The sequence below is a fragment of the Mobula birostris genome, chromosome 4, assembly GCF_030028105.1.
Source record: "Mobula birostris isolate sMobBir1 chromosome 4, sMobBir1.hap1, whole genome shotgun sequence".
Classification (NCBI taxonomy): domain Eukaryota; kingdom Metazoa; phylum Chordata; class Chondrichthyes; order Myliobatiformes; family Myliobatidae; genus Mobula; species Mobula birostris.
In genome coordinates this window covers 196,988,995-197,003,568 of record NC_092373.1, presented here as the reverse complement: position 1 = coordinate 197,003,568, position 14,574 = coordinate 196,988,995, and the positions used below count along the sequence as shown (strand labels likewise).

Here is a 14,574-nt window from a genome sequence, read left to right as displayed (position 1 = left end):
CAGACATACTAGCTAGATGACTGGTCTTTGTAAATTGTCCTGTGAATAAGCTGGTGCTCAATAGGTGGGTTGCTGGGTGGTGTGGCTTGTTGGGCCAGAAGGGCCTGTTCCTTGCTGCAACTCTAAATAAGTAGATAGATGGATGAATGAATGAATAAATGAATGGATAGACAGAGTGATAGATTGGAGATTTGATAGAAGTATACAAAATTTGCAAGAGGTATAGATAGAGTAAATGCAAGCACAGGCTTTTTCCACGGAGGCTGGGTGGGAGTACAACCAAAAGTCATGGGTAAAGGGTGAAAGGTGAAAAGCTTAAGGCGAACATGAGGGGAAACTTCTTCACTCAGAGAGTCATCAGAATGTGGAGTGAGCTGCCAGCACAAGTGGTACATGCAAGCACGATTCCAACATTTAAGCAAAGTTTGGATAGGTACATGGATGATAGGTGTATGGAAGGTTATGGGCCCGGCGCAGGTCAATGACAGCAAGCAGCTTGAAGGCTTTTAGCATGGCCTAGATGGGCTGAAGGGCCTGTTTCTGTGCTGTAATTCTCTATGAATCTATGATTACATAGATAGGAAGGAAGGAAGGAAGGAAGGAAGAAAGGAAGAAAGGAAGGAAGAAAGGAAGAAAGAAAAGAAGGAAGAAAGGAAGGAAGAAAGGAAGGAAGGAAGGAAGGAAGGAAGGAAGGAAGGAAGGAAGAAAGGAAGAAAGGAAGGAAGAAAGGAAGAAAGAAAAGAAGAAAGAAAGGACGGAAGGAAGGAAGGAAGAAAGGAAGAAATAAAAGAAGAAAGAAAGGACGGAAGGAAGGAAGGAAGGAAGGAAGAAAGGAAGGAAGAAAGGAAGAAAGAAAGGAAGAAAGAAAGGACGGAAGGAAGGAAGGATGGAAGGAAGGAAGGAAGAAAGGAAGGAGGATAATCCAGTTCTTGTCAATGGTAATCTTAGGATATTGATAGGAGAGGTTTCAAGGATCCTGATACCATTGCGTGTCAGGGGATGACAGCTGGATTTTCTCTTTTATCGCATTGTCCCTACCCAGGCCTTGTGTGGAGCCAATGCTACTTACCGGGATTACTTCTCCAGTTTCATCACAGACACACATCGTGACCTCAACATTCTTCTGGGTGGTCTTGTTCTGTTTATCAAACTCTCCTTGAACCAAGGTGACATAAATATCGTTTCGGACATCACCTGGGTTATGGAAAAGAAAACAATTCAGTGCTGAGTTTCAATGTTTCACTCTTTGTGAGAAAGGAACCCTATTCATCAGAGTTTTTCAACCAGAAATCCTCCAGTTCAGAGGAGAGTTGAATAATCTCTGTTGAGGGAAACGTAAGTTATTTTAAGAGTAAAAAGAAGCCCTGTATGTAAGCAGAAGAGATTCTGCAGATGCTGAAAATCCAGAGTAATACACACAAAGTGCTGGAGGAACTCAGTAAGTCAGGCAGCATCTACGGAGAGGAATAAAGAGTCAATGTTTCAAGCCTAGACCACTCATGAGTCCTGATGAAGGGTCTTGGCCTGAAACATCAACTCTTCATTTATTTCCATAGATACTGCCTGAACTGATGAGTTCTCCATCATTTCGTAATTGTTACTCAGAACATCCCATAACCGGCACGCTCTACGTAATCTTGCAATATCCAAAATGGTTCGCTAGCTCTGTTGTAGCATGAACTGCATTTGACACTAGGGTTGGAAGCAGTGATTATGGCTATTGAATTTATTTTTACATGTATAGAAAAAAGTCCTGTAAATGCTTAGTAGGTCAGGCACTGTCTATAGAGAGAGACACAGAGGTGATGATTCAGGTGAATGATTGTTTTCATCAAGCTCCAAGAGAAAAAGTCCGAGCCTGCCTGACCTTTCCCTAATAACTCAGGTCCTGACTCATGAAAGCATCCTTGTAATTTTTCCCTGCACTCTTGCCAGTTTAATGATGTTTTTCCAAAAACAGGACAACTAATCCTGTATTGAAGACTACAGGTACGGTCTCACCAAATTAAAGAACACAATAAATGCAAGTACATAAGATAACATATACATAAACTAATTATGCATACGTACATTGACACTCGGCACATGAGTATTGATACACAAGCAACACACATCAAATTTGCTGGTGAACGCAGCAGGCCAGGCAGCATCCCTAGGAAGAGGCACAGTCAACGTCTCGGCCCGAAACGTCGACTGTGCCTCTTCCTAGGGATGCTGCCTGGCCTGCTGCGTTCACCAGCAAATTTGATGTGTGTTGCTTGAATTTCCAGCACCTGCAGAATTCCTCGTGTTTATATTGATACACAAGGTGACTCTGACATGAAATGATACAGTAGTGGTCAAGGAGTGGATTAGTAAGAGGAAGTGTTGATCAGCCTTACTGCTTGGGGAAAGGAAATGTTTTTTACTCTGGTCTTGGTGTGGACCCTCCCCACTGATGAGAAGTGGGACAAACGGTCCATAAACAGAGTAAGTGAGATCCTTCATGATGATTCTGGCCTTTCTAAGGCACCTTTCTGTATATAAATCCTCAATGGCAGGTAGGCTGGCGCTGGTCATGCGTTGGACAATTTTGATGACTCATCGTAGAGCCTTTCTATCGGCTGCAGTACAGTTTCTGTACCATGCGGGATACTGCGTATCTATAGAAGGATGTGAGTATGGCTGTACATAGTCCAGCTCTCTTCAGTGTCCTCAGAAGGTAGAGCCATTGGTGTCCAAATCTAACCTGAAAGAAGGAACAACCTACTATCTGTGCCAGCTAGAATGGGCAGGATTAATACAAGGACTGTCCTTTAGAGCAGAGATGAGGATAAACTTCTGTTGCCAGAGGGTGGCGAATCTGTGGAATTCATTGCCACAGATGGTTGTGGAAGGCCAAGTCATTGGGTATACTTAAAGTGGAGGTTGATAGGTTCTTGATTCGAAAGAGTGCCAAGGGTTACAGGGAGCGGGCAGTAGAATGGGGTTGAGTGGGATAATATATCAGCCATGATGGAATGCAGAGCAGACTCAATGGGCTGAATGAGCTAATTCTACTCCTATATCTTTTGGTCTTACGGTTCAAATCCCTTAAATAAGAACCTTCCGACCCAGCAATGAGAACGAAACTCACTAATTTAGGACTCCATGAAGGAGTTAATTTATTTTGGTTATTATTTGTATCTATCTTAAAGCAGATTCCATCTCATGGTTGAGGAAGTTCTGAAATTAAAGGAAAATTTCAAGCTCATTTTTTAAACGTGATTGACAATCAATAATGTCAATAAAATGACAAATGAGTCTCCTGTCAGGGTATGTATTTTGGTTCTCACTCAATATTAGTATTTACTGTTTTAAGATCCTTCGTAGGTTTTGGATTGTGAATTTGCTCCGTAGAACATTGAAACTGACAATCCAGTACTAACCCTTCAGCCCACAATGTTGTACCGGCCATTTAACCTGCTCTAAGATCAATCTAACTCTTCCCTTCTGTAAAGCCCTCCATTTTCCCATCATCCATATGCCTATCTAAGAGTTGCTTAAATGCCCCTAAAGGATCTGACTCTACCAGCACAGGGTGTTTCATGCACTCACCATGAAAAATATTACCCCTGACTGACCTCCTACACAATCATCCTAGAATATGCCTCCTCACATTAGATATTTCCACCCTGGGAAAGAGTCTCTGGCTGCCCACACTCTCTGTGCCTCTTATCATCTTGCACAATATCTCTCATCCACCTTCGCTCCAAAGAGAAAAGCTCTCGGTCACCCAAGCTTTCTTCATTAGATGAAGAATGTTAACCAGAATTATTTGGGAACTTGAATAAAATGCAGAAAATCCTAGAAAATCCTCTGGTGGAGTGTATGGAGATAAAAAGAGTTAATGCTCAGGTCTGTGATCTCCTGTCAAAATTGTGAAGAGTTGGAAAAGAAACATCTGGTTTCAGGGCAGAAGGGTTTCAGAACAGCGGGGTTGCCTGTGATGTGATTGAAACCAAAGTCGAAAAAAAGGAAAAATAAAGGCATTTTCTATCTACTCTTATCATTTTAAACACCTCTGTCAGGTCATCTCTCATCCTTTTCTGTTCCAAAGAGGAAAGCCCTAGCTCGCTAACCTTTTCTAATAAGACATATTGTCTAATCCAGGCTTCCAAAAAGCCCTGGTCACCTTTTAAAGCTTATGCTCATTCTTCCAAACGAACGACTGCTCGCTATATCTCAAACACTCTGACAAGTTCCAAAAGGCCCCACTTGCTGATGTTTGTAATTATTATAACATAACACACCCGCCTGACATGGTGTCATTGCTCTTTTCCAACCTGGAGCACCACTAATGGACCATTTGAGATGTGCTCTTGTAAAAGCTGCATTAAAAGATTGTTTGTCATATGATCACCACTACCACCCTCTGTGTGAAAAACGTCACTTTCAGACCATAACTCTCAGTTATAGAGAAAGGTTGAATAGGCTAGCACTTTATTCCCTGGAGTAGTGAAGAAGGAGGAGAGATTTAATAAAGGTATACAAAATTATGAGGTGTATAGACAGGGTAAATACAAGCAGGCCTTTTCCATCGAGAATGGGTGAGACTAGAACTGGAGACCATAGGTTAAAAAGGGTGAAATATTTCAGGGGAACCAGAGGCAAATTCTCTACTCAGCGGGCGGTGCAAGTGTGGATCAAACTGCCAGCGGACGTGGTGGATACGGGTTCGATTTCAACATTTAAGAGAAGTTTGGATAGGTTCATGGATGGGAGGGATGTGGAAGACTATTGTCCAGGTGCAGGTCAATAGGACGAGGTAGGTTAATAGTTCAGCATGAAATAGGTGAGCTGCTGGGCCTATTTCTGTGCTGTGGTGTTCTGTAGCTCTATATATCTCCCAGCTTGGAACAAGCTGAGAGGACACAATATTCATCTACACCTCTTTCTCTACTACTCATGCGAGTTACCTCTACCTCACTACTATTCTTCTCACAGTTGCCGTCGAGCAGGCAGTACTGAAGCCTAAAGTCCCACACCACCAAGTTCAAGAACAGCTACTTCCCTTCAAACATTCAGTTCTTCAATCAACCTGCACAACCAATCTGACAGAGTTTTTCAAGGAAGTTACCAAGACAGTTGATGAAGGCAAGGCAGTGGGTGTTGTCTACATGGGCTTTAGCAGGGCATTTGACCAGGCCCCACATGGGCGGTTCATCAAGAAGGTTTAGTCACCTGGCATTCAAGTTGAGGTAGTAAATTGAATTAGACATTGGCCTCATGGGCGAAGCCAGCAAGTGGAAGTAAATGGCTGCCTCTCTGACTGGAGGCCTGTGACTAGCGGTTCATGTTTGTCACCTATATCAATGACCTCGATGACAATGTAGTAAATAGATTAGCAAATTTCTGGATTAGAGGCTTAGTAGACATTGAGGAAGAATGTCAAAGCTTTTAGCAGAATCTGGACCAGCCAGAAAGATGGGCTGAAAAATGGCAGACAGAATTTAATGCAGGCAAGTATAAGATGTTGCACTTTGGAAGACAAACTAGGTAGAACTTAGACAATGAGTAGAATAGAAGGATCTGGGAGTTAAGTTCAGGAGTTGAGATGGTAGGTTGAATTTGTAAGGCCTAATTTGGAATACTGTCTGCAGTTTTGTTCAACTACCTACAGGAACATTGTCAATAAGATTGAAAGAGTGCAGAAAAGGATGTTGCCAAGACTTGAGGACAGAAGTTATGGGGAAAGTTTGAATAGGTTAGGACTTTACTCGTAAGTGTGTCGGATAATGAGGGGAGATTTGTTAGAGGTACACAATTTATGAGGAGAATAGTTAGGGTAAATGCAAGCAGATATTTTCCACTGAGGTTGCATGGGACTAGAAGTCATGGGTTAAGAGTGAAAAATTTTGCACTTTATTGTTTTCCTACACTACACTTTTCAGGAGCTTTTACACTTTATTCTGCATTGTTATTGTTTTACCTTATTCCCGCTGTGTCATGATCCAATCTGTATAAGCGATATGCAAGGTAAGTTTTTCATTGTATCTTGGTACATGTGGCAACAATGAAACAAATCCAAAACTAACAAGAACCAAGTCCACGGTTATCTAACCTGGCATGATGATCTCAGGAAACCCCATTTTCCTCGCAACCACCGTGTTTCTGTCCACCAGATGAGGATGGTCCTTGCGAATTTGTTTCAGATCTCCAGACAGTAACTTCATGGAAACCCAGAGACCTGGAAAAAGAGTGGAATTAGCCATGGGATATGGGAAAATGCTGTCCACTACTAAATATATACAATGAAAACATTAGGGTGGAACAGTTCCTGCAAATTGGGTACAATCCTCATCTCCGGTTATAACTGTATGAAGATCGTATATTCTCTGTGACCACTCCTTTCTACCGAATGCTCTGGTTTCTTCCAAAATCCCAGAAGCATGCAGGTTAGTAACTTAAATCACTATTCTAAATTGATCCTGCTGTGCAGGGGCAGCACAGTAGGGTAGCAGGTAGCACAATCACTTTACAATGCCAGCGATCTCCAATCGGTATTCGATTCCCCTTGCTGTCTGTCAGGAGTTTGCATGTTCTCCCCGTGAGCATGTACGCTTGCTTCCAGGTGCTCCTCACACATTCCAAAGACATACACTGAGAGTCAGTGAGTTGTAGACATGCTGGTAACCTTCACCTCATGGCATGAGCATCAATTTCTCCTTCCGGTTAGATTTCCTCCCCCTTTTCTTCCTCTATTCCCCACTCTGACCTCCCATCTCTTCTCCCCACCTGCATATTATCTTCCCCTGGTGACCATCCTTTCCTCCCATTCTCCACACTCCTCTCCTATTGGATTCCTTCTTCCCTCTCTCCCCTGGTCCACTCTTCTCTCTTATCAGATTCCTATTTCCCTATCACCTATGGCCCACCCTCCTTTCTTTTTGGATTCTGCCTCCAGCCACTTACCTTTCCCACCCACCTGGCTTCACCTGTCATCTTCTGGCTGATCCTCCCTCTTCCCCCCCGCACCCCATCTTTTTATTCTGGTGTCTTCCCCCTTCCTTTCCAGTCCTGAGGAAGGGTCTCAGCCCGAAATGCCAACTGCCTGGCCTGCTGAGTTCCTCCAGCATTTTGTGCGTGCATTGCTGCAGGCCCTGCTGTGTTGGCATCCTGAGTCTGCTGGTTTACCCTCTTTGACTATTCTCATTTAATTCTTCCCAATTCTAACACTCATCTGACATTAGCTTTACTGGGCCACATATGAAGTACGTCACAGCATCAAAACCTGGAGTAAATGCAAACTGTTGCGACCAGAACCCCACCTGCCTTTGGAATGTGGAAGGAAACTGGAGCACCCAAAGGGAACTCACATAGTCTTGCAGTCTTGGGAAGAATGTACAAAGTCCTTACAAACAGCGGTGGGAATTGAACCCAGGTCACTGGCACCGTAATAGTATTACACCGACTGCGGTTATACCGTACCAGCCCAGGTGAGTCCGTGACAACGTTCAGCTGGGCTGGGCGGTCTAGGATCAGAGGTCACAAAAGGGTGATAGTGTGACACATTGTGGTTGCAACAAACACGAGACTCAGAACAGAAAGATGGAATATCTCCTGCTTCATTGCTGCAGGCAAGTATCCACTGTGAAATGAGTTCAGATGATGATATGAGTGTCCAGCTCAATAGCATTCTTTCATTTGATGTTAATGGGCCAAAAATAATTGAAAGGGCTGCAGGCAAAATGGACTCAGAGAGGGGATATGAGTAATTGATGAGAGGCAGGAAACTTGGGAGTTTGACCTCCTGAAAGACTTCCCCCAAAGCATGGAGTCATAGAGCACTACAGCACAGACACAGACCCTTCGACCCATCTAGTCTGTACTGAACTACAGTATTATTCTGCCTGGTCCTGTATTTAACCAAACTTCTCTTAAATGTTGAAATCAAACCTGCATCAACCACTTCTGCAGGCAGTTGGTTCCACACTCTCACCACCACTTGTTCTGCTTAACAATTCACCTTTCACCCTGAGCCCATCAAGTCAAGTTTATTGTTATTCGGCTATTTACATGTATACTATTAAACGATACAAGTTTCTCCAGACCAGGATGCAAAGCCCATAACACACGATAACTTATGAAAGTAAGGATAAAATCTACAGATGGATCATACATAAATAAACAAACTAAATATTGTGAGGAACAGAACAGATTGACCAGTGACACTTTGAATGCGATGCAGTAAGGAGTTCAGAAGCCTAGTGGCCTGAGGGAAGAAACTATTTCTCATCCTGACTATTCTTGCCCTTATGCATCGTAGCTTCCTGCCTGACGGAAGAAAGTCAAAGAGGATACTGGATGGATGGGTGGGATCCTTCATAATACTTAGGGCCCTGCGTATGCAGCGCTTCTGATAAATGTCCCCGATGGATGGTCAGGAGATCCCAATGAGCCTCTCAGCCATTCTTTGTTGGGACTTCCAGTCCAATGCTCAACTGCGCCCAGACCAGATGGAGATGCAACTTGTCAGGATGCTCTCAATGGTGCTCCTATAAAATGCAGTAAGAATGGGGGTGGGAGCCTCACTTGCCTCAATTCCCTTAGGAAGTGGAGGCACTGCCGTGCTTTCTTGTTCAGGGAGGTGATATTAAGGGATAAGCTGAGGTCATCCATGATGTGAACTCCAAGGAACTTGGTGCACTTAACTCTCTCTACGGAGGATCCATAACCACTAGTTCTAGTCTCACCCAACCTCAGCAGAAAAAGCCTGCATGAATTTACCATATCTATACACTCCCTAATTTTGAATATGTCAATCAGATCTCCCCTTATTCTCCATTGCTCCAGGGAATAAGATCCTTTTGGATTTTTATTGGGTATCCTTGGCTGATAATGAAATCTGTCATAAGGGAGCATCCTTTGAATAATCTGTATTTAAATTTTAAAAAGTCAGGCATTTTAATGGATGAAAAATTGTTACCATTGACAACTCTACACATTCTGTTGGGCAAATTGGAATAGCAAATTCCAAAGCAAAGGGACACAAGAGGGTGGATAGTGGCCAACACTGCCCAGGCCATCATGGACATAGCCCTTCCCTACCATGGACTGCCACAAGGCAGCATTCATCATCAAGGATCACCAACATCCAGGTCGTACCCTCTTCTCACTGCGACGGAGGAGGAACTTCAGCCGGGGTGGTGAATCTGTGGAATTCGTTGCCACTGGTGGCTGTGGAGGTCATGGGTATAATTAAGGCAAAGGGTGTTCATTTCATGATTGGCCAGGGCAGATGGGAGACAGGGAGAAGGCAAGGGATTGGGAAAGGGAAATGGATCAGCCATGATGAACTAGCAGAGCACCCGTTGGGCCTAATGGCCGAATTCTGCTTCTATATCTTGTGATCTTATAGAGGGGTATAAAATTATGAGGGTCATTGGCACGGTGAATGCATGCAGCCATTTTCCCTGGGTTGGGGAATGATAAATTAGAAGAGATAAGTTTGTGAGAGGGAAAAAATTTAATAGAAGTTTGACGGGCAACATTTTCACTCACAGATCGGCCTAATTCTGCTTGTAAGTCTTACGGTCTACCACAAAGCAGGACATCCAAACCCTGGAGACCCACACCAACAGGTTCATGAATAGATAGGGGCAATGACCATACGTAGGCAGATAGGACTGGTTCAATTCGACGTCACGGTAAGGAGAGATATGATGGGCTGAATGGCCTGTTTCTGTGTTGTTCTTTGTTCTATGTTATTTGTCCACCTTTGGTCCCCACCTGGCACTCAGCTCTCACCCATGGCTCCCCGTAGCTATTTGCATGCGACAGCGGCCATAAGCCGGCTAAACCAGGTGAGGGTAGCCAACGGGTCTCAAACCCTCGGTGTGATAGGGAGTTGTCTATCCCAGCATGTGAAGACAGACTCCGGCAGATTGAGCGGACGAGACCAGTGGAAGGTCCAATGGTCAAGAAGGCAGTCTCTGCAAGCGTCGTGGAATGTGTAGAGCATGACAAGACACAGGACATGTCCTGGTCATCCACTGCGCCTAGTCCCATCTCCAGCCGTCTAGACTCTTGTCTTGCCACTGGATCCAGATGGGAATTGGGAAGAGAGAGTGAGGCTGACGCTGCGCAACTCTCCCTCACTTAAATCCAACTCAAGCACTAGCCTCGGCACCATCAGCTGGCTGGTGGCGCAGTGACATCAGCGCTAGACTCCGGAGCGAAAGTTCCCGAGTTCGAATCCAGTCAGGCCGCTCCCAGGCACACTTTCCAGCTGTGCCGGGTTGAGTGTCGAGCTAGCAACTCGGCCTCGTAAGAAGTACTAATAGTGTCGAGGTCTTCATCGATGACAATGGATGAACCTTATGTTATTGATGATTATATGTTCAAATCTCAATCACATTTTCTGCACAAATGCGAAACAATTATTTGATACTTGTTTCCCGTTTGCTTCATGGTATCCTCATGCTTATGTTGTGTGTCTATGCAACAGGCTGTTTGTTTTCCAAGCAACATCACTGCTTTGCCAGAGCTAATGCTTGTGGGAGATTAACCTTGAAATTAACTAGAATGATGTCCAGGCTCTTGCCAGCAGCAAATCGAGGTCAGTGGGTATGCCTGCCGTCACCACAGATGGCAAAATTCCCTCCAGTCCCGAAAAGACTTTGCAGCAGTCCAGAAAATCCTTCATTATCACATCTTGTAGTTCCTTAAAAATTCATCTTCAAGACAGCAAGACAAAAATCCAGCATTGCATACAATGACTCTAAGTTGGATCTGCAGCTCCTAAAAAGTTGTTATGTCAGAGAAAATACACTAACAATAATTTGCATTTGTTTAGCAACTGTAAATACATATGGAAATATAAAACCTCCCAAAACCCTTCATCAGGACTGGAGAGAAAAAGATGAGGAGTCAGAGTTAGAAGGTGGGTGGCGGGGGAGAAGAAGAACCACAAGGTGATAGGTGAAACCATTGGGGGGGGGATGAGAGGGAGGGAGGGATGAAGTAAAGAGCTGGCAAGTTGATTAGTGAAAGATATACAGGGCTGGAGAAGGGGGAATCTAACAGGAAAGGACTGAAAGCCATGGAAGAAAGAAAAGGGGCAAGAGCACGCGAGGGAGGCGATAGGCAGGGTAAGGCGATAAAGTGAGAGAGGGAAATGGGAATGCAAAATGTGAAGGAGAGGTTAGGAGCGCATCACCAGAAGTTTGAGAATTCGATGTTCATGCTTTGGTTGGAGGCTCCCCAGACAGAATATAAGCTGTTGCTTCTCCAACCTGAATGTGGCCTCATTGCAACAGAAGAGGAGACCATGGACTGATATGTCGGAATGGGAATGGGAAGCGGAATGACAATGGGTGGCCACTGGGAGATCCCACTTTTTTCTAGCAGACGGAGCATAGGACTTTGCACTGGACACAGTATATGACCCAACAGACTCACAGGTGAAGTCTCGCCTGTTTGGGGCCCTGAATGGTAGTGAAAGAGGAGGAGTAGGGGCAGGTGTGGCACTTGTTCCGCTTGCAAGGGTAAGTGCCAGGAGGGAGATCAGTGGGGAGGGACAAATGGATAAGGGATTCGCATAGGGAGTGATCGCTGCGGAAAGCAGAAAGTGGGGCTGTGGGGGGGGGAGGGAGAGGGAAAGATGTGCTTGGTGGTGGTATCCCATTGGAGATGGTCGAAGTTACGGAGAACTATGTGCGGGACACGGATGCTGGTGGGTTGGCAGGTTAGGACAGCCATGTGGGAGTTACCAGTGAAGCCAGTGTTTATTGCCTATCCCTCAGAAAAGGACCGGTAAGCAACCTTCTTCCACCACAAGGCATGGTTGCATAGCCGTTAGCGTACCACTTCACAGTGGCAGCTGTAAGATAGAAACTACTTACAGGAGAAGGGGCAAAAGCAGGCTCTGGCACCTTAAAACTGGTTGCTTTGGGCAGATGGGGCTCATCAGCTGTGGAGGAGAAGAAAAACTCTGATCTCAAACTTCCAACTACCTTGCAGCTATACCTACCCATGGAGAAGGCTTCGGTGGTAAACCCCGAGGAAAACATCCGCAGCTGGAGTCCCTGAGGCAGCCTTATGTTGAGTTCAACGCTGACTGACAACCCCTGCGATGCTGCTAGTGCCAAACTGTATCCGTCTCTGCCATTCCTTTGGCTTCATCAGATGTGTGGCGAGGGAGAGCTTGCTCTCCATATTGTACTGCCTGGCTTGCATATCTAGACAGCTAGGACACAACATCCATAGTCGACCCTGACCGGCAGAGGCCTCGTTGTAAGACAGAGGTCAGATTCCCACCACTGCCGGTCAGGAGTTTGTATGTTCTTTCCACGATCGCGTGGGTTTCCTCCAACACCCCAAAGACATATGGGTTAGGGTGAGGGTTAGTGAGTGGTGGGCATGCTATGTTGTCGCCGGAAATGTGGGGACACTTGTGGGCTGCCCAGCACAATCCTCACTGATTTGATTCGACATTAAGATCCGTTTATTTGGATGTACAGGTGACAAATAAAGCTGAACCTTAGACTGTAAGACAGAGGAACAGTTTCCATTTGTTCTGAATTCCACTAAATAGCCGGTTGCTTCTTTTCTCTTTTTTATACCGTTCCATGAAACTTCAGCTAATTGGAGCAGCCGTTTAATTGGGCCGAGATATACTCGTCCTATTGTGTCCCCATTGATGGGAATCCACTGTACATAGGGCAGTGGTTAGTGTACCACTGTAACAGTGCCAGCAACCCGCCACATCTTCCCGTGACCGTGTGGTTTTCCTCAGGGTGCTCTGGCTTCCTCCCATATTCCAAAGACATACTGGTTGGTGGGTTAATTGTTTATTGTAAATTGTCCTAGGATTAAAATCGCGTTAGTAGGTTAATTAGTCACACGGGTGTAACTGGGTGGCGTGGGCTCGTTGGGCTGGTAAGGCCTGTTACCGTGCTGTATCTCTAAATAAGTAACAGAAATAAAAATTTGAGTGGTGGGGTGGAGATACGTCTCTACCAAAGGAAGTGTAAGGACTCCTTCCCTCTGTGAGCCTGCAGGTCACCCTTGGGCAAGTTGTAGCACCTCGTAGAAGCTCCCCCCCGCCCAAAAAAAAATCAGGTCACATGAGACCATGGGAGTAGGTGGTGGATGGTCATAGAGCAACTGGTGCATATCACAAGTCCTGGCTATGTGACCACTGCCACCAGGCAGACAATCTCTGAATAGTATTGGTAATGGCTGGGGTCACCTGTCTTCTAAAGACACTACCCAGAAGGCAGCAATGGCCAAATATTTGCCAAGAACAACCACAGACGTGGATAGACCTTGATTGTCCATGTCCTATGACACAGCACATATTGATGATGATGATAACATGAAATTTGCATAGAGGTTGGCCAGCTTAACCCTGGTCAAATGTTTGCAAAGCAAAACGCCTGTGAAGGAAGACAATGGGAAGTCACTTTGAGAACAAGTAGGGAACTGGCAGAAGTGCTGGGAGGAACGCGGGTAAACATGGAAGGAGAGCAGATAAGCATTAATACAACTCAATTTGGAGAGAATAATGACTGCTGTGCTCAAGTACTGAGGGAAAGGAAAAGAATATTTTACCTTGTCCTTTGTGGTTTATGTCTTTGGCAGCTACAACCTTATGGATTAAAGTGTGGAGGAAGTCATTCTCAGCCGTAACTCTGTCAGGAAGACAAAAAGAAAGTTTATAAAAATAATTAACTCTGGGAGGCACTTAAGGAATACCATTGGACGCCACAAATGCCTGAACAGTTGGGTGACACTGCGGAGCAAACCGATTATTCTCCAAATAAAGCCAAGAAAAACCAGCATCAGTTCCATCTCGTATTACGAGGTGGATTATCAAGGCTTCCTGGAACCTGACCAGCCAGCTGTGAAATTGTTCTTAGCATCTGTGCATGTTGACTCTTTGTGTGTATGTGTGTGTTGGAGAGAGAGAGAGAGAGGGAGCATGGGGGGGATAACATTTTAACTGCCAGAGGAAGCGTTCTGTGCTGCACTGCAGAAAAGGCGAGAATATAAGTTGCCCAGGACTGTCAGAACATGCATCATATGAAATTCTTCCAGTTTTTCACAGAGTAAATGCAGAGAAGATGGCTCAATCGAATGTCTGGAAGTTGAGCCCGATGGCCACAGCCTGGAATCCGGAGGCCTTTCGTGGAATTAGAGGACTGTATGTGTGCATGGGTGGAGGTAGAGAGGAAAGCCATTTGTTGCTCATTGTTGTTTTGTCGCTTGCTGTGCTCTTCGTTGTTCTGCCGAACATTGTGGTTATATGCTATGTTGGCACCAGAATGTGCCAAGGATGTGTCCCAGCGCATCCTTGGGTGTCTTCATTGTTGACACACTCAGTAAGTCTGAATCTGAATCCTCTGGCTGAGAAGTTTAGAAACCAGACTCAAAATAAGGGTTAGTGAATGAGATGAAGAGAAGGTTCTTCAATTGAGTGGGATGGTGAATGTTTGGAATTTGTTAACCCAACAGATTGTGGGCTGTGCTGCATTCTAAACTAGATTACAGAGTTATAGAACCATAGAGAATAGAAACAGGCTCCATGGACATCTCGTCAATGCCGACCGA

The 14,574-nt window shown here is 45.0% G+C and overlaps 1 protein-coding gene across 1 annotated transcript in view; it reads right to left on the bottom strand.

Moving 5' to 3' along the window:
• Window positions 1-14,574, bottom strand: part of LOC140196859 (dedicator of cytokinesis protein 2-like) — a 1,243,024-nt gene that overhangs the window by 955,657 nt on the left and 272,793 nt on the right. Inside the window, exons 12-14 of the mRNA XM_072256747.1 lie at window positions 13,576-13,655; window positions 6,083-6,208; window positions 1,070-1,194 (exon numbers count right to left, since the gene is read on the bottom strand). Coding sequence (XP_072112848.1) covers window positions 1,070-1,194; window positions 6,083-6,208; window positions 13,576-13,655 — 331 coding nt within the window. The remainder of the gene's footprint in view (window positions 1-1,069; window positions 1,195-6,082; window positions 6,209-13,575; window positions 13,656-14,574) is intronic.